At 28.3% G+C, this 21381-nt stretch overlaps 1 protein-coding gene across 2 annotated transcripts in view; it reads right to left on the bottom strand.

Moving 5' to 3' along the window:
* The window catches only part of LOC107443056 (cell adhesion molecule Dscam1), a 208928-nt gene that overhangs the window by 37128 nt on the left and 150419 nt on the right, over window positions 1–21381 (bottom strand). For both annotated transcript variants that reach the window (XR_001583949.3, XM_016056799.3), the window contains exons 12-14: window positions 13444–13563; window positions 9413–9586; window positions 64–211 (exon numbers count right to left, since the gene is read on the bottom strand). Coding sequence is in view for 1 of the 2 variants with exons in the window: in XM_016056799.3 (XP_015912285.1) it covers window positions 64–211; window positions 9413–9586; window positions 13444–13563 (442 nt within the window). In the remaining variant the exon portion in view is untranslated. The remainder of the gene's footprint in view (window positions 1–63; window positions 212–9412; window positions 9587–13443; window positions 13564–21381) is intronic.

The following is a 21381-nucleotide window of genomic DNA, read 5'->3' as shown; positions in this document are numbered from 1 at the left end:
TTATAAAATACCGTAAACTGGATAAAATCTTATTTTAGAGTAGATAAAAAAGAAATAACTTACTTTTTTTCTGCTTGCTTGTCTAACAATTGTCCGTCCTTTTTCCATGTAACTGATATCGGCCTATCACCAAATGCTTGACACTTTACAACGACTTTTTCACCGCGCCTAACAGTTTCTGCTAAGAACTCCTCCTTAAAATGGGCCGGAACTGAAACAAAGAAGCACATTCTTTTGTTCCCAAAAATATTTTTAATCAATTTTCCGTCTCAAAATTTCGATGTTATTAAATCATTGAAAGAAAAAGTAAAAACTGGGAAGTTTCTATTGAAAAGTAAATCCCAATTGAATAAAAGTTTATTTAATTACCCGAACAACAATCAGCCTCTAGAGACGAAATATTTTTCTGAATACATAATGAAAATAAAGTGCAGTGCTTTATTTTAATTTCGACTCTTTTATTTACAAAACAATTGAATACATTAGCAAAAACATTTGAATAAATGGGAAAATATAAGGAGAGGGTCTTTGATAAAATTTATGAAAACTAAAAAAATTAATTGCGATAAAAGTATGTTACAGTATTCATAGATATCGTTGTATCTCAGAAATTTTTTTTTAAATTAATATAAATATTAAATTATTCCTTAAAAAATGCATTAGTTTCATTTTCAAATTTAATTTTATCAAATTACTTATTCAGATACTTTAAATAATATATGAAACAATGTTATCATTAATTTTGTAGCTATTTCCTATTCATCCCTGTATTTTAAATCATTAAGTTGTAAGAAGATATTTAATCTCATATAACGCTGAAAGGTTAAAACCATTATGGAAAATAAAATATAATTAAGCTAATTATATTATAAAATAAATATAGCTTTTAAAATATAATCCAATATAAATAAGTATGAGAAGATAAAAACAGTATTTTCCATTTAACGCGCATTTTTGTCCACTGCAACTACTCTTTTAACGCGTAAAACACGTATTTTTATCCGCTGTATTTTTATTTAGAAAGAAAATACTTTATTTAAATTTCGGACAAGTTATGTACTTTTAAACTCTTGAGTAATTGACATTTAAAAGAAAATATAAAAATATAAAAGTAACTAAAGTTATAAATTTACAGCTGTTCCTTAATGCTGATTTTTTTCTAGTCCAATGAAAAAACAGCAAAATAACAATCAACACTTATGAGAACTGAATAACTAAAAAACTGGTTAAAATACATATAAAACTGATTAAAATACTCATCTGATCACGGTAATAATATCAGCACTCAGAGTACCGGTATTTTTTACCATAGAATTCAATTTTACTGGAGCATATTACGAAACAAAAAATGATAAAAATGGATTTCTCGGTAAAATGTATTGATTTTACGGATGAGGCACCCAAAGTGAAGGTATATTATACCATAATTTGACCCGGGATATTTTACAGTTTAGGTACATTTTCTGAAAATTTGCAGCGTGAAAGAAATGAGAATGCAATGTTACCAGCAATAAAAGAAATTGATAACTTAATTAACAAGTACAAAATATATAGATACATAGTATTTCAATGTACTATCAAACCTTAGGACACTTTTCACATCTTTATTTTTAACTTTGGCAGTTATAGCTAGGTATAAAATCAGAACATTGTATTTCACATAACCCAAAAGTAATAAAATTTATTGTGAATTCAATATCGTGAAAATAAAATTTCTAAATTCTACAAAGTGCAACTAATTGTTGTAGATTGTTGCCTTGAAGCATACCTAATGCTTACCTTATGTATGACGAAATAATCATGAATTCATAATTTTATGCTATAAAACAAGTTAAATATATTTCAGTGAATTAGACTAAGAAAGGCCACATTATAAATGATTACAAGCATAGAAAAAAAATTCTGTTCATCTAATCTATAAAGATATTCATTGAAGAATGGCAATGAATGAAACAAACATATTTTCGATAGCATTTTTTAAAAAAAAATATTTTTTTTTACAAATATTTAAATTATTTAAAAAAATTTGCTCACCTAGTTTGAAAACGCGGGTGCTATTTCATTTTAAAGGGAAAAAAAATGGAAACTATATTTTTATGAATATTTCTTCAGAAATGAGAAAGATTAATAAAAATTTATTCAGGTTCGGTTTTATTTTTATACAGCTTGAAACACAGCTTGATTTAAAAAAAAAACGTGCATATCTTAAAGTTAGATATGATTGACTAAGTTCATAGCTTCCGAATTCATGATATGTGTGTCGAAACTATCAAATAATAAAACCAATAAATCATAAAACTAATATGACGATACATTTGACTAACATATACTAATAGAATATAAAGTTTCTTGTATTTAAAATCCTATAACATATTAAAAAATATCTCCTTACAACGAATGATATCGAAAATATTTGAAGTTATTTGTTATTTAACAATGTGCAGAGAGCAAAATAAAAATTTGAAAACCAATTGCCAGGAATAACTTTTGATCTATTGACCGATCTTCACGCTCTATTACTCAATCTCAATGATTCAAAATGGTGACCTTAGATATGCTAATTAATTAGTGCAGACAATATTTTAAGTTACGAAATCAGACACAAAAACGTAAATTCTCTGAATAAATATACCTTCTTTTCTACGGATTCAGATTTCTGACACCCAAAACCAATGACCTTCTTCCTTTTCCAACATTTGCCCAATTAGGAGTTAGAGACAATCAGGGAAATAGGGTTCTTATAATTTGGTCAGGAGAGTGATTCTAATTTTAGACCCCTTAATGCTAATTTTATTTTTTGCGTATTTCGCAATATCTCGAGTACTTCCTAAGCAAATTAAAAGTTTTTTGTACACAACTATGAAATTCATTAATCCATTAAAATATTATTTAGCCATGCAAAAGTACATATTTTAAAAAGATGTAAGAATTTTTATACATTGCGATTCAAAATTTTATTCGACCATAATTAAATAAAATAATAAAAGAACAGTTAATATTTAGCAAAAGTTATATTTTACATGGAATTATTTCAGGATAATTGAATTATATAGTTAAGTGCAAAAATTTTCAATTTATTTATTAAATTTCTCGAGATAGGAGAAATGAGCAAAAAATAAAATAGACATTAAGGAGTAGAAAACTTTGGACCGATCTCCAGACCAATTTATGGGCACCATTTTTTGCAGATTGAGACAGCACCCTATATTTAAAGGATCAGAAATTCGTTTCAGTCGAAAAAATGTAAGTTTATTTAGAGAAAATACGTTTTTGTGTCTGAGTTAGTAACTTCAAATATAATCTGCACTTAGCTGTCACCCACGCAAACCTTTAAGATAGACTCCGAAAACGTGAAAATCCAATCATTAGAATCGAAAGTGAATATGCGTGGTAGTTTTTTTATTTTGTACCCTGTACAACATGCTTTTCAATTCCAAAGTGAACAACAACATATAATTTAAACGAAATAAAAATCGTAGATAAATTAAATTAATTATTTTTATTTCTTATGAACTAATATCCTAAGTATATATATATATATATATATATATATATATATATATATATATATATATATATATATATATATATATATATATATATATATATATATATATATATATATGCAGTACAACTTGTGTAAGTTGACCACTTGTGGTGCATTGTTTTAGTGGTCAACTTATAGAGGGTGGGTCATTGTTTACTTTTTCGTTTCGTATATCATGTTGCTATATATTTAATTTTTTCTTACTTGACTTAAAAATTTTATTCAAAAAATATGCAAATGAATATCTTAAGAATTGTGTTTAAACCTGATTGAGCTTCAGTTTGATACATATAATTCTAATAATTACTAATTTTTTTTAAAAAATTATTTCGTTAGTTATGCATGTGAAGTGTTTAATATATATAATTTCTTAAAATATCAGAACACGAAAACATGTAATTTGAAAACTTTAACAATATAAAATTATTTGAACACTTTAAAATTTATTTACTACACTTAAAGATCAAAGACCATAAATAAAGGATCAAAGAATATTTCAGAGCATTCATTTATTCAAATGCTCACTATTGCAACTGGAAGAGCAACTTTTCAACTAACATGCCTGTTTTCAATGAACGGATGAAAGAAATGGTCAAAAACTGACCTCTTACAGTTTCCCCTGATGGTTAACTCACAAAAGGGTTTAGATTAGCTTTTTTCACTATTTCACCAAACAAGAGAAATTTTAATATACATTGTCAAAATGACAGAAAATTTTCTTAATTTTTTTTCTGGTCAACTTATGAGGGTTTTAGAATAGAATTTCATAATACACCTAGACAAAATTGACTTATTTCAGTGGTCAACATACAAGATAGACAGGTGGTCAAGTTACAAAGGTTTTGCATCTTTATATTATATAGGAAAAATTTCGTTCTTGATAATTGAGGTCAACTTATGCAGGTGCCCTACTTACAAGGGTGGTCAACTTGGCAGGTTTCACTGTATATATATATATATATATATATATATATATATATATATATATATATATATATATATATATATATATATATATATATATATATATATATATATATATATATATATATATATATATATATAATTTTGGACGAAAATTAGTCGAATTTAAAAATTTAAGTCTTAAAATAATTAAAAATTTGCAAATAAACATTTAGTTTAGTTTGATTGCTGGAATATTCTAGTTAAAGAAATAAATATCTTGCTAGGCGATGTGTTTATTATCAATATATTTTATTAACAGCAAAAGTTTAATATTAACATGTCCACAAACAGCTTTAAATTGTATCTGCACAATCCCTGTAGATTTATCTGTCTACATAGGACCTTCATCGGTAAATTAAACAAATTACATTTATTAGCGAACTTTAAAATAGGCAATAACCACAATATAATATATTAATTTAATATCTTATAATATATTAATTTAAAAGCTTATAAATATATTTTAATATCTTACATTATAATTGAATTAAAGTCTTACGAAATAGTTGAAAATTAAACAAAAATACTGAAAAAGTTATGAAAAAGTATTATTAAAAAGTATAAAATTACTTTTCTACTGTTAAGAACTTTTGCTTTTCTTTTACTTTGTACATTGAACAAAAACAAAAATTAAAGAATTAAAATTAAACTTGTTATAAATACCAATTATATAAATACCAAAATATTCGGTTATAATTAAGCGCCTTTGTAATGATTTTTACAAATTTGACTATGAAACATGGTTTTATAATATGTGATCAAACATAATATGCGCATATTGTATAATGTGTGATAAATTTTAACGTGATACCTTAGAGCCTGTCATGAAATCCATGTAATAGGCTAAACATGGTTTTGATGGTAATTGATTTTTCAGTTATATTTTTCTTACTAGATGTCTGGTAAAAAGAACTGTAAATTTGAAATCAAAAATATCTGATAAACCGTTATCATATGAATGTTACAACATATACCATGGTTTTAAAAAACCAGAATTATGTCGTTGCTATTTTGCCATCAATATTCTTATCATACAATACGGTAATTTTAACAGAATTTTTTTTCCGTGTAGCAATCAAGTTTACTTCACACTGTCCCGCTAATCTGCCAAAACTTACAGAGGCATTTTGAATTTATCAAAGTAATTTAAAACTTATCAAAAGCATTTTTGGAACAATTTTATGTTTTTTTTCTTTGGAAAAATGGTCATTTCTGCGTTTTTAAAAGTAAATGAAGTTTTCCTAGACTTTTTGAAAATGTATTTTTATCTAATTCTTTTGTAACGTGTTACAACTTTTTTCTGTTACACTGCACCTAAAACTATTATAATATCTATTATAATATCTGTTAAGTATTTTTGTCAGAGGGACATTTTTCTAACATTAAATAATATTTATTTTTTTTATTTTATTTTAGACGAGTTCTTAATTTGCAGTAAAATATAAATTTTAATTAAAAAATTTAAAAATTGTTAATTCTGTACCAACCATCTAGAAATATTAAGTAATTACTCGAGCGTATTAAAAAGTTTCGATTTTCCTTCCAAAACATATTTATATTCATTCTTTGTTCTCAGTTGAGACATTTATTTCAATCAAAACAAAAACGCAACAACATTGAAAGCGAAAATGTTACATTCTAAATATTTTGAAAATATTTTGCAGAAATTTAAAAACTGAAAAAAAAAAGGTTTTCAAGATTGCTAACGAGGTTTTATATGTCTGAAGGAATTAAAGAACATTTGTTTAAATTTTGTAGAAAATTATACATTTTTCGATCTCGGCAGTTTGCTTAGAGTTGGTTTTCGTGATTTTCTCAAGCTTTGGTGAAATTACTTGGGTTAACAAAATAATTTTGAAAACTAAATTTATTCTTTCCTAAATTTCTTTTTTATAATATTCAACAAACATTTTTCAAAATATGTTTATTAAATATGACATCTATAAACCGCGATATGTTTGCCTCTAAAAAGAGATGATAAAATTAAGGTGGGAGGTAAATTTACTGATATTTTTGTCGTTCAATAAATCGAAAAAATGTTGAAATCGTATTATAGTTACTTAGAAAATATCTGTATTTAACCACGTTTTATTATTTTAAAATATTTATGAAACAAAAATATTTTTTTCTCAAAATTTTTTTTCGTATATAGTCTGTTTACATTAAAAAATCGAAATTACTACCAACCCTGTTTCTAGCGCACAATTTAACAATCTGTTTTGCTGCACATAGATTTAACGCATAGATTTTTTTTCCTTCAAAATTCTAACTTGTTTGAAAGTTATTGTAAATTAAAATGTCTTTTTTCGCTTTTTTTTGCATTGCATTCTGTTTTGCTGCTCAAAAAGTCTATAACATTTAGAAACTTAGAGCGACGAGGATATGTTTACTAAATTACAGATAGTACGACTTAATAGAAAACATAGAAAATACAATGACCGATCTGATCATGAAAGAAAATACCATGACCAATCTGAAATGCAACTATGTTGTTAAAATTCAAAGTGCTGAAAGATATTTTTTTTGCAAACTTAATTGAAATTTTGCTTCGAAATTTCAATTTGTTCGAAAGCTGTTGTAATTTTAAGCATTTTTCATATTTTTTTAGCTTTTTTGCTTTAGAATATTTATCTATTGTCAAAATATATATATATTTCTTGTACGAATTTTTATTTGTCTATTTTATAAGCTCGTCAATAAAAAGTCAATTAAAGGCGAAAAAAAGAAAGAAAGATTATATACTGCCAGCTGAAAATCTTCATACTTATTATGAAATTTATTATGAAATTTTTGTAAATAAAATAACTTAATAAATAGTCATAAAAACCATTCCATTAAGCTTACTTATTTGAATTGATATAAGTCTCGAACAAAAGTAAAATTAGAAAGAGAAGCATAGAGTAGAATTACTTCACATTTATTTCTTCTTATTGGGTTATAAGACCCGTATTCCTTTTGGTTAATTAATTTCCAGTATAGATGCTTATTTTTCATAACTAAGAAATCGTCGATTTCGTTGGGATTAACCTCTTAACGACTGGTTAATTTTCAAGAAAACTGTCATAAAAGTGTCTATTTTTCCAAATGCACATATTTGATTAGTGCTGGCATCTAGTATAAAATAAACTATCTATCTACAATTACCTTAAAAATATCCTGGTACTGTCATCTGGGGTGCAAAATGAGAAATAAAATGTTTTGTGGGCAATAGATATAAATTATTTTATTCTTATTGGCGCGTTACTACCGAACACTCCAGCCCGGAAATTTCACGGGAGCGAGAAGAAAGGGGTTAACATATCAACAAAATGTTCTTACATAAAGCTACATTAATTGCATACATTGTAAGCAAAACGTGTCTTTAGGAGGGGGGGGGGGGAGTATTGACGTTTAAGGAAAAAAAATAATGATGAATGAGAAGCAATCATAGAAGTTGGTGAGTGGAATCAGTTAGAAGCGGAGACTCCTAGGGCATTTAAAAAGTCCTTCTAGTAAAAAATACAGTAAATATGTACGATAATACTATACAAAATACAAAACCGTATTAACAAGAGTATAATTTATAAGATATTTTTAAACAAAACTGAATATATTTTATAAATCTTCATTAAACATGAGAATAAATTTGGTAATTCAATATACATTTAAATTATTAATAAGTACTGTAGCCATAATTTCTCACACTTCAATTAAATGTATATAGACTCATATTTTAATTCATTTTTATCGATATATTTATAAGAAATCTCTTTTTATGTTTATAACTTCTCATAATAATTTAGGGTCATTTAAAAAAATCATAATTCAAAAATATAGATTGAGCGTAATCAATCTACATACTTATGAAAAAAAAATCAAAGCTCTTAAGGAGAAGAAAATATTCAAAGTATTATGCACGACAAACATTTAATTAGGAGCCTAACATATTCCTCATACGAAATAATCGCAGCATTTTCTCAGCCCCCACTTAAGCGGCCGTTTACAATGCAAACATTACGTATTAAATTACGGTATAAAGTACCCGAACTTCGGGTGCATCATCCGTAAATTAGAATGATTCGGAGACTTTACGGTAATTATTTATGCAAAACATGCCGTATGCCAGATTTTTTTGCTTCGTAACTTGATAGGTAAAAATGGATTTTACAGTTAAAAGTAATTTCATCCGGAATTTTTTACATTGTACGCAACTATCATTGTCAAAGCAGTGTTAAATAAACCTTATTCGTTTCTTTTGTATGTAGGCTATAAATAATCAGTTTCATAAAATACAAATAATGACTTAAATTCAGGTTTTGTTATTTGAATAACCCTGTTTTCCACTTCTCAAAACTGTAACAAATAAAATTTAAAAAACTGTGATACTTCGCATAACATCAATTTATCATATGTCTGCTACCTAAAAATGTCCGGATCAAATTACGGATAAAGCACTCAGAGTAACAAAAAGTATGATATACAGTTGCTTTTGTAGTAATAATTACCACAAAATCATTGAATTACTCTAATTAAAAAAATATTAACGTAAGAACTATGATATATAATATTTTACGAAAATAAGAATTTTATGAATTTTACGGATGATATACCTAAAATGCGATACTTCATACCGTAATTTAATAAAAAATTTTTTACAACCTAGGTCATATTACTATGTCACAAATTTTTAAGGATTTGGTACATCAATTTAGGAAAAAAGGAATAAAGTTTTAATCACTTCCATTTCAATTTTACACTTTAGTAGTGACACTGAGTATCTATTGAAGCGCAGAATTTCACTAAAATGTATTCTTCATGTCTTAAACCACAAAAATAAATACAGATTTAATGATACAAACAAACAACAACTGCACATTTTCTCACTGGAGTACGTATCTTGAAAACAAAACAAAATCTTACCGCGCACGTTTAAAGTAATGACCGTGCTTATTCCAGATCCGATACCATTGGATGCTTGGCACATATAAAATCCTTCGTCGGTCTTTTCAACGTTTCGAATCGATAGGGAACCGTTCACTAATGTGTGAATGTGGGCATCTGTTAGCAGCGTGTTGTAGTCACTCTGCAACGTGTCTATGAAAGATAAAATATGATTTTAGACTTAGAAAGAGAAGCATTTTCTCATAAACTCTCATTTTGGAACAATGTCTTCGTTTCGGTGATTATGGTATTAATTACATTAATAAATTGTTAAAATTTATGGGATGCAATAATTAAGGACTCGGAAATGCCCTGATTGCTGTTTAAAGGGCCAAGTTTCTTGAAGGAGTTTAATACATTTAAGTAATACATGTAATTAGTTTGTGAATAATGATTTTGCTTTACATATTTTGTAAATGTTCCATTGCGTATTTCTTCCATAAATGATATTATGAAGAAAAGGCTTCGCAAGGGTGAGTGTTAAGAATTAATCATTTTCTAAAAATATACCACAGACCCACTAATATTTATGGCTTTTTATGGGGGATTTTTTTCCAAATATTCAAAGAAGGGGAAAATTTAAATTTAAATAATTGATTTAAAACGATATATACCCTATGATATCTATACCATTCAAATTTATAATTAGAATACTGTGACGCTTTTAAGTCGTAACTGTGATGTAAACGATAGTAAACAATGATGCTTTTAAGTCGTAGCAAAATTTTAAAAACATTTGCTTACTTAACTGTTATATATCTACAACTATAAAATTGTAAAGAAATATAATTAGTTTGACAACTATAATTGATGAAACGAAATAGTTACATTTTCATGTTTTCTTATTCATAAGAAATTTCAATTAAAGAAAGTTGTGTTATATAAAACAACTAAAATTTAGGAGGTTGTAGACCTCTTGTAGTCCCAGACCTTGTCTTAGCTTCTCGCAAGTGTGTAACAACCATCTTTATAAAAAAGAAACTTAATTTTTTTTTAATATTATGAAACATATATTGTTCATATAATTTTCTAAGACAATAATTTAAAGTTTTTTCTGCCTTTTATCTATAATTTTTCCAAGTTTTAATACATACATACTTATTAATTAATGAATTTAAATGTTTCATGAAAATAGGGCATTAGATTCGGTAACTTACTTTGCAGAAACCACTAAATTGTTCTCATCACAGATGAAGTTAAAAAAATATGAACTTTATATTTTGAAGTTATACTGTTATAATTTCGTTAAAATATCGTATCATTGCATTTATCGTCATGATTTGTTGCCGTTCATATTATTATTAAATTTTAATTTTATTCAAGCTCCCAAATAATAAATGTATGAAATTTAATGTAATTTTTTCTCTCTTTAAATTGAATAATATATTTTTTAGGATTATGACGTTTACATAATTTTAGCAAAATCAGTTCTTTCGGAAGTAAAGTTTAGTTATTTATAAAGTAAATTTTAGATTAGCCTCTCTAAATTCTTGCAATAAATATAATAACTATTTTTTTATCTTAAAAGAAGACCAATTCTCGCTATGTAACACAAAGAGATTTCCCCTCAACCACAGTTTGAGAAAAGAGAGCTACAGCATTAAAAATAAAATTGCATAGCAAACGAGATATTACGTCAAATTTCATACTTAACATAACTCGAACAAACTAGTAAGGATTCCTTATAAGTCCAACCATTTACCAAGTGATTATTTCTACACATCAAATCTCTTTACTACGCTTTCGAAAAATCAAGATTTGGGGGAAATCGTTAACAAAAAAATCTGGAATGATTTGTAAACTAAGACTTTCATTTAGTAATTTTAATAATTAGAAAATAAGTTTAGACATAACTTTTTACTTAAAGAGTTAAAGTAAATATAGTTTAATCAAATCGTTATTGTGTTAACAGATATCTAAATTAATCATCACACACATACTCTAATTTAACATTCACACAATCCCCAATCACCCCAACTCAATTTCCTATTAACATTTCTACAATATAATATATATATATATATATATATATATATATATATATATATATATATATATATATATATATATATATATATATATATATATATATATATATATATATATATATATATATATAGATTTCATTGAGTTGATCTTCGTAATCTCCATTGGTAACTGTATTTTTAATTATTTCGAGAAAAAATCATTATTCATAGTAACTAAACAAAAATATAAATGTATCGAGAAATAAAAAATGAAAATCAAAATAAAAGTAAAATTTAAAAAATAAATTACACGAAACGTGAATTTGGGTCCACAAGAGATTCCGAGTAAAAACCTAGTTCGATCATTTATAATATTTTTTTAGGCTGTAATAATATATCTCGGAATAAAGAAAAGATACAATTGCTGATATAAATAGAAGTTCCGGTAAAAAGCTTCGACTCATTTGGATTCATTCAAAAACATTAAAATATTACTGACGTATACGTAAAATTTATCAAGCACAAATATTACCAAACTTCGTACAACACTGTTTCCCTTATAACTATAAAAATTTTTCATTATGTATTTATTTTGAATTTGATTACTTAAACAAAAGTGCTCTGGCAAATAACTATTTTAAAAAAAGTAATTTATTTACCAAATTTATTTAATTATTAGTTTATTAGAAACTTAAATGAAATTCATATACATTTAATATTTGTATAAGCGTTAATTTGCAAAAAAAAGCTGGTATATAGAAATAAGAAACAAAGCAAGTGCAGTTTTTGTTGTACTTCATAGAAAAGGCTATTCAAGTAGATAAATTGTCTCTAAATTCAACGTTTTCGAGACTACTGTTGTTAGAACTTTGAATAGGAAGAAAGAAACTAACCAAAATAAGAGCCCTTCAGTGATCAGGAAAGCGCAGAAGGACATCCAAACGTGAGGATAAGTTCATCTGCATTCAAAGTAAGCGTCAGGAGAACTCGTTAAGCTGCAGAAATCCTCTAGGAATTGAATGTTACTAAACAAAAAACTACAACAGTTACTACTGTACAACATCGACTTCGTGACTATGGTTTAAAATATTGTGCAGCTGCTAGAAAATTTTTGTAAAAGAAATAAACATAGTAAAAAACTGCAATTGACTGAACATGGTAACTTATTTTTAAATTACTGGCCAACCGCTTTGTTTACTGAGGAGTCAAAATTTGAGTTGTTTGAAAACAAATGAGGGCAATATGTTCGTCATTTAGTTAATCAACGTATGCCAATTTAATGTATATTACCAACCGCCAAGCATGTTGTTCAGTCACAGATTGGGGATGTTTTGTTTATGAGAAAATTGGAGATCTTACAATAATCGAGGGAATAATTGATAAAAAAATAGATCATAGAATATTGCAGAGTACGCTTTTCTTGGTGGACAGAGAAACTATGGTAAAGGATTTGCTTTTCAGCAATATAATGATCCCAAAAATTCTTCGAAATTGTGTAAAAACTACATTTCTTTAAAAGAAAACAAAAAAATATTGAAATACAGGGATTGACACTCTCTATACCCCTATCTTAATTGAACAGTTGTGGGACGAACACCACGATAGAAATTTTCGAAAAATGCAATGTACCGATCAAAACAAATTTTGGGGATCTCCGCATAGTTTCTGGAACCAGATCTCAACTAGAGCATTACAAAAATTAATAGGAAAAAATACCAAAAATATGCACTGATTTGATTAAAGATAAAGCAGAATAATTCGAATCCAATATTGGTCGAAACTCAAGAGTTATAAATACAATTATAGTTCTTACCACATAAAATTACCTATATTTTTTAAAGTTATTTTGTTGAATTTGAAAAAAAATGAAGAATGAGACTAAACTTTTAACCAGTACTGTATATATCTCGGATTAATAAAAAATACGATTACCAATACAATTAGAAGGTCAACTACTAAATTATTTTAAAAGAATATATGATTAGAAAATATAAGTAGGTGCACAATGAACACCAACTTGGCAGAAATTCTTACAATGATTACCTTCTGCTCTCTTCCAAAGTATTTGAGGTTTAGGAAATCCATCTGCGACACAGTTGAGTATGACGTCTGATCCTAGAACTGCTTCAGTGTGAGGAGGTTCCGTTGTCCATCTGGGAGGCGCTAGAAAATACAGTAATTGTTGCATTCTTTTATCACACCTTTTGTTAATTGAAATCAATTTCTTAATTGAACAAATGATAATCGCAATTTAAGTTAACTTTCCACAATAGAGAGTATGTGAAAGTATTACTTATACTTATAGAACCATCACTTTCTTAATTGTTCTGATCATAAAACGAGGATGTTGTTTAGTGAAGCAATTTCGGATTGTGCTGAAGAATAATATAGTTCGATTGCGTGAAAACTTCAGTATGGGGTCAATTTGAACCATGCTATTTTATTTTATTTCATGACCGCCGTTGAGCAGTCGACCCAATTTTTGGGTTTACGACCACTAATGTTCAACGCCGTAGCCTTGTAATTTTGAACCAATCCAGAAGACAAGGAAACTCCTGGATCGGTACCCCCAGAGGTATTGATTTGTTATGGGAACATGGAGGACTTTGAGACTCGACAGATTTAACGTGCATCAGTCACCATTTACTACACGGGGAGTCTTCGATCGGCGGGGACCGAGCCCACGAACTCTTGGACATGGGCCCGGCACCCCACTGACCAGGCTATCCCGGCCTAGTAGCGACAATTTAATTTTACATAGATAAACTAGCAGCGTTACATTACAGACTCAAAGGATGGACATGGACAATAACAATACAATATAAAATCGCTAGTCACGTCACAGGTATTTTTTTATTTATTATTATTTATTTATTTTTTTTATTTATTTATTTTTTATTTATTTTTTATTATTATTATTATTATTATTATTTTTTTTTTACATTTAACATAAATGGCTATCACGGGTAGCTGAAAAGCTCCGGACTCACTGTCTGTCCCCGGGGACTGGGAGCAGGGTCAGTGGTGTGGCGTGCTTGGTGATCAGTCACGTTGGCTGCTATTGTGAGCCAGTCCGTGGCTGATTGTGTGATACGTATGTTTTGTTTATGTTGTGTTGTGTGTTTTGCCTATTTTTATTATGAGTAGTAGTAGTTGAGGCAGTGTTTTGGTGGATCATGATATAGATAAGTGTATTATTGTGTGTGCGTTTATAGACAGTTAGGCCATCTCTTGTTTGTGTAGATCTATCTTGTAGGTTTTTTTATTTTTTTATTTTATTTTTTTATATTTTTTTTATTATTATTTTATTATTATTATTATTATTATTGTTAGCCTCACGGACAACAGCTTGTGTTGACTGACTGCCTGCCAAGTGCTTGCTGGTCAGGGATGAGGCCAGAGTATGTTTTTATGCTGCAGCAATGGTTTGTTTGGAGTCCTGACACCTCGTGACTGTTTTTGCTGCCAGTATTTTTACACTGGCTATTGAGAACCATACTATTGAGAAAAGTAATTCTTAGTTTAAGTTATGGTTTCATGCACTCTACGCCCTTAATGTCTATAAGTTAAATTCTCTATAAAGAAAAGCACACACAGGGCACTGGCCAAAAATTTAAGAGCACCAATTATTTTCAGAATTCGTATGCATGAAGTCCAGCATGATGTTGAGCACTACAAATTGAATTGAAGGGCAAAAGAATACGGTCTAGCGGCTAGCGTGCCTGACTGTGAAGCCAATGGCTGCGGATTCGAATCCCGCTGAGGGTATGGATATTTCTCTCTGTGCGTTGTTCTCCGTTGTGTGATGCGTGAATGTGGCAAACCCTATAAACGGGTATCAGTGGCAGTGTGTTGTGGGAAACGTTCCTCGCCTCCGTGACTTAAGTTCACACTGGGTAATGTTAAATGAGTATTACTTCCGGCATCTTCTTTGGCAAAGAACGTAAAATTTCAGTGCCTGCCATTAGAAAAAAAAATACCTGGGGCAATTAAAATCAAATTAAGGGGGTGGTGGCTCTTATCATCGGCAAATGACCTGGATGAAAACAAGCCGACAGAAGTCGAACATCAACCACCCGCTAAATAAGGACACAGCCCACTGTCTGAAAAAATTTTAAACCAGAAATTTTTAACTTGAATTGAAATTAATTATGAAATGAGCCAAAGTACCCAAACATCTAAAAAGATAAATCAAAAGACAGGTGGTTAAAATTTATGGAAAATTAGATTTGATTACACAATACAATTATTCAATTGAAACGGAAGCATGATTCAATTTAGATGTTATTAACATTGCAGAAAACTTGCCCGGTATTGTACTGCAAGGTGTAAGTATTATGGCTGAAAGTTTACCTGATTTTCATAGATTTCATTTTATGTCTGGAATTAATCTAAGTTTGAATTAAACGATAAAATAACATAGTTAACTTAGAATTTTTTTTAAACAAAACATAACATTCCAGAAAATTTTCATTTTAATATAACAATTATTGACATACGAATATGCATTTATATAACTTTTTTTGCTGTACCCTGCGATATGAAGTTTGAATTCAATCAATAAACTTGAATGTGTATAACAAAGAATAACATTTCGTGCATATATGTATTGATTTATGCAAATAACTTTTGAAAGTTTGTCAGTTGAACTAAATACAACTTAATTAAATATTCACAACTCTAAGCATTAATATAATTTTTGAGAGATATTACACTAGAATGCTGAAAGTCATTTGCGAACTACTTTTCAGTAAATAAGGTTTAAAAAATAATAATTTTTAAAACTAGTCACTTAATATTAGTCTTTTACGTGATGTTAAACACACTTATAAGAAGCAAAAAAACTTTATTAATGGTCGTAGCCACAAGGAATTACACTCTGACATAGGTGACTTTCCAAAGGGCTTTTTGCTCAGATTAAAATTACTGTACATAGTGGAAATGAATTAGCTCAGGTGGAAGTTACTTAAAACTGACAGAATTATTGCGTGGTTGAGATAATTTAACAAGTCGTGTGTAAAGCCAGATGTTGAGTTTTTGCTACATCTAAATTGATTATAAAGCTTAAAAAGCTGGCAAAAACAACAATTTATCATAATTAGAGAGCAGCCGTTCTGACACCATTTTCGGTGTGCAAAAGTAAGGAAAATAGTTTTTTTCTGAAAAAAGAAATTAGGTGAAGTCTTCCAACTGTGAAACTTGTCATTTTCCGTTTTGAAGTTTTGTTTTTAAACGTAAATGACATTTGTATAATGTTGAGGAATTTTATACGTATTTAATTGATAGGACTTTACTTACTCTGCACAATCTTAGATGTAAAAACTGAGTTTAACGGTCGCATAAATTTGGTCAAAAAGGAGTTAAAACAATTATAAATTTGAGTTTGAAAAGGAAAGTGTGCTGTCGTAGATTTTGAACCAAAAATAATTGTTATTACTTTTATTTTATCAACTATGTAAAATATTAAACATATAAGTGCCATCGTTGTTTCATGAACAACGATGTGTTTCTATACTTGTTTAATTATCTGTTGCATAAAAAAAAAAAAATTGTTATGTGGGAAGGATTCGTGATGGCTCATTGGTGAAAAGCTCTGAGCTGTAATTGAGAAAGACTGGGGTTAGATTCTCAGTGGAGGCATAAAAACCACCTAGTTGCTAGTCGATTGATACAGCCTGTTCGTTACCGCAATCGTGCTGCATCGTGCTGTATATATATATATACATATATTATATATATATATACACCTTATTCTCGACAGAGAAGGAAAAATTGAAGTACAAGCAATATGTAACGTATTTAAAAAGTTATTTTTTATTTAAAACATGTTCTGTTTTAAATAAAAAATAACTTTTCTAAATAACTTAAATAAAACATGTCCCGTATTCTGACGGGACACGTTTTATTTAAAACATGTCCCGTCATTAATACACTAAACCTTTGAGAAATTCATGTTCTTAGAATGCGGAGTCAAAATTTATGCATAAAATATTATCTATACATACTGCATACTTATTCATAAGAAAAATTGAAAATTTTGTCTTAAATTAGATTTAAATAAAAATGCATGCTATTAAATTAGTTGCTAATTTGAAAACTCCCTCAGGTTTCGACCATGCATTAGTATTTCTTAAATGCTCAAGAGTTAGTATTTTTTTAAATTTATATTTCAATGTGAAAAAAAGGAAATGCAGATATTTTTTTAATTTAGCATAATTTAGCTTCAAAAATAAATTTCGCTTAGATTCCTTCTTAAATTTTTACAATATTTCATTCCTTTAAGTCATGCTGAATGCACAACAATATTCTGTTAAACATGCAAATAACAGAGAACTATGTATTACATAAATAAAATGTAGACAAAGATTGCTCTGGTTCTGATAAAAGAAGAAAAAAGTCAATCCGGAATAATAATCTCCAGAAAAATCCCAAACGGATAGTTGGGATATAGACCAACCACTTGAATATGTTCTTTTAGATTTCGCCAGGCATAGACTGACTTTATTCCCTTCCTTCTTTTCCGAAACGTCTTCAAACTACAAATCTTCCTTTTCGAGTTATTCGAAGCGGCAGAAGACGTGGAGAGGAAATCTGAGAGCCATTTATTTCCCCAACTGTCGACAGACACTGCATTAACTGTAGAAGAAGAATGGACTGTCGATACCCAAGAAGGACTCAGGGGAATTGTGATACACTTGAAGGTAAAAAATGTTTTATTTTAAGATAAATATTTCGACGTTTAAATAGTCGCGTTAAATTCCCTGAGCTATTAAAATTTTGAGCCTTTGTTGAAGAATACCCTCTCGAGAAAGCCATTCTAATGGAATGTTTACAAACTTAAGTGACATTCTCCTCTTTGATAACTTACATAAGTGCCTTGAAACAGTTCATATAGTCTATTCATGATAGATAACACAGATTTTAGCCACACAAATTTGTTCCGCATCAAAGTTTCTTTACATTGATTAGTTTATTTTTTTTAAATATTATCACATCAATATGTTTGTTTAAGCTTTTGCGAGATTATAGATTAAATAGCTAACTTAAATAAATCAAGCGTGAAGTTCCTTTTTTTTTGTTGTTGATATATTTGTAACGTTCATTTTATATAATTTCTACTTTTATTTCGAAAATATAAATACATATAAATTCATCAGGGAGCCGTGGTGGCTTAGACTTAGAGGATTGATCGCTTCCCGGCCAATGATGGGACTTGGGCTCGAATCCCAGTGATGGCTGGTCGCTATGAATTCCGCTCCCAGCTCTCACAGACCACAGTGCAGGCGTAAAATTATCATGGTAAACGGATCATGGGTTAGAGCTGCATTGCCGTCACATCAGTATGATATACATGCCCTACCATAAATGATATCATGCCCTAGCCGTAAGGCTAACCATGAGATGTTTTCGTGGTTTTACTCTCCATATAAGGCAAATGCTGGTTAGTTCCATCAAAAAGTCCTCCACGAACGCAATTTCTTCCCAATACTTGATCCAGGAATTCCCAATACTTCATTTCTTCCCAATACTTGATCCTTTGTCTTCTGGATAGTGTTAAAAATTATAAGGAGTAGAGCATTGGAACTCGAAAACTCATAAATATTGTTGTCAACTGTTCAACAATGGTAGTAAAATAAAATAAATTCATTAGTAGTTTTAATAGAATGTTTACAAGCTTACATAAGTGATGTAGCAGAAAATATTTTTCGATTACTTTTATATTGCGTTCGAATAGTGTGAATAGTATAGTTTTTCATGTCTCATATAGATAATACAGTTTTTTTCTCATAAAAATTACTTCCCACCAAATTCTTTTATATATACTCTTATAATATTATCGTGTAAAAATTTAGCTTACATTTGAGTCAGAGTACAGAAACTAAGTATATTACTCAGATAAATTAATTGTATTTAACTACTGCAGACAAGGGATAGCAAATAATTCATTTTTCCAAAAGTAACAATGTACTCCCCAAAAAGGAAATCGTCGAATACGTTTCATTAAACTAATTTTCTCCATTATGATGCTTATAGAATGAATTTAATAATGTACACAGATTTTCACTTCAACCTAGCTAGATACTTTTTTCTCCGAGATTGTAATAATTTTATTAAAAATCATGGTTTTATACATACATACCAATAGACTTGATTTGAAATTGCGATTTTGTACCATCCTAATATTTGGAAATATTTTTTTCAAGAAACAAAGTAACTGATTACTATGGCATGTGAAAATAATTTGTTCATATTTCAGAGATTTCTCAAAAATCAATTGTACATTATCGTGAAAATTATCGAAAATGTGAACAAGCATCGACTGCACTAGACAAACTATTAAAACTATTTTGATTACTTACCCTTATTTCGAAATTGCAAAACCTTTTGCTGGAAATGATGCATTTTAAAGCTTTTTTTTCTGCTTTTAACACTAGAAAGACTGAAACTTAGTATATACCTCTATTGCCCAAAAGCAGTCAAAATGACTGGATTGTAAAATAATAAATAATGCGTAAAAAATTTGTTTAAAATTAATTTTTAATATTTTTTGTATTTTTTACAGTTATATAACAATTAATAAATATTAACAATAAAAAAATTATATTTTGTTCAAAATTCTAAGAAATTATGTCATTATATACATCATAGTTTTTCTAATTGAAATTAAAAGCTGTAGAAATGACTTCTTTACGCTATCTAGTGTTAAAGTTGGTGCTCAGTGTAATCAACCATTTTTGCATTATTGCGAAGTAGCCTATTTAATGTGCATTAAACATTTACTTTCTTATATGAAATGCATTAAAATATCGGAAAAAAATATTTAAAATTTTCTAGATAAAAACCATAAACTGCTAATTCGACAGACTTATTTTTCTGTATTGCGAAATTAGCATGCATTGCTACTCAAATGCCTTGAAAAATTACTACCCTAGACTTGTGTTCGATGAATTAATTTAACATAGATCACAGATCTTAAGAGAAAGTCGGAATTCATTGCTGGTTAAATGAACTACTTTCCCCGTTTTTAATATCAAATTTTTTTCTAGAAACTCATTATAAAAAAAAGATTAAGGGGTATTTTAAAACTTCTAGAATATGAGTACAATTAAATAAATAAACTAAACTATAAGGAAGAAAATATTTGCTAATCACTGCCTATAAAAGCTGATTTTTGATTAAAATAATCTCCATTCACCTAGTGACTCTCTATTCACCTTCATCCACAAGAAAAAAAGTACTCGACTGTTTGTAAATTTAATGTTCACGTATATTATTTATTTTATTTTTTTTCAAATTATGATATTATTTAAAACTCCGGTTGCCCACCCCAGCTAAAGCTTAGTTTGAAAGTGAAAAGTCCAAATGCGATGAGAAAATGTATATATACTCAAAGAAATGACGTTGATGTGTCTTAGTCATAAACATAAAATACAGTATGCAACAATTAATTAGCATATTAAGGTTAAGCCCTTGAACTTTTAGGATTGAGTTTTCGTACATGAATAATCGACAATTAGGTCAAGAGTTATTAAGGTTTCCTAGTTTTTATTACACATAGTAAAGCATTTTTTTACTTACACTGTAACAAAATTGTAATGATTTTGGTGTCATTCATATTAATATATTAAATTATTGCAAGAAATAAGCATAACTCTAATTTTCATAAATTTTAATCAATGAAACGTTAAAGATTTTTAGGAGAAACCTTCTAAGTCTTAATTTAAAAAGACCTAAGTATTTTTTTTTAATCGAAAATAATTTAAAATAATAGATAAAGCTCTAAAAGTTGCTATTTCCACAACAAAATAAGCCAGCAAAAGAAAAAAATAAATTTTGTGAGAGCTTAAAATCTAATTACTCCTATCTTGATATCTCTTCTAATGAATAATTTAAAGCCTGACAGAACTTTTTTCTCGAAATAAAAAGTCCCAACATTGTCGCAACATATTTTTCTGATTTTTAGCGGCAAAGTCACAATCC

Source organism: Parasteatoda tepidariorum, chromosome 10, assembly GCF_982258835.1.
Source record: "Parasteatoda tepidariorum strain Cologne lab strain chromosome 10, Ptep-v5.0, whole genome shotgun sequence".
Lineage (NCBI taxonomy): Eukaryota > Metazoa > Arthropoda > Arachnida > Araneae > Theridiidae > Parasteatoda > Parasteatoda tepidariorum.
Note: the sequence above shows the minus strand (reverse complement) of the source record. Positions and strands in the feature narration are given on the sequence as shown.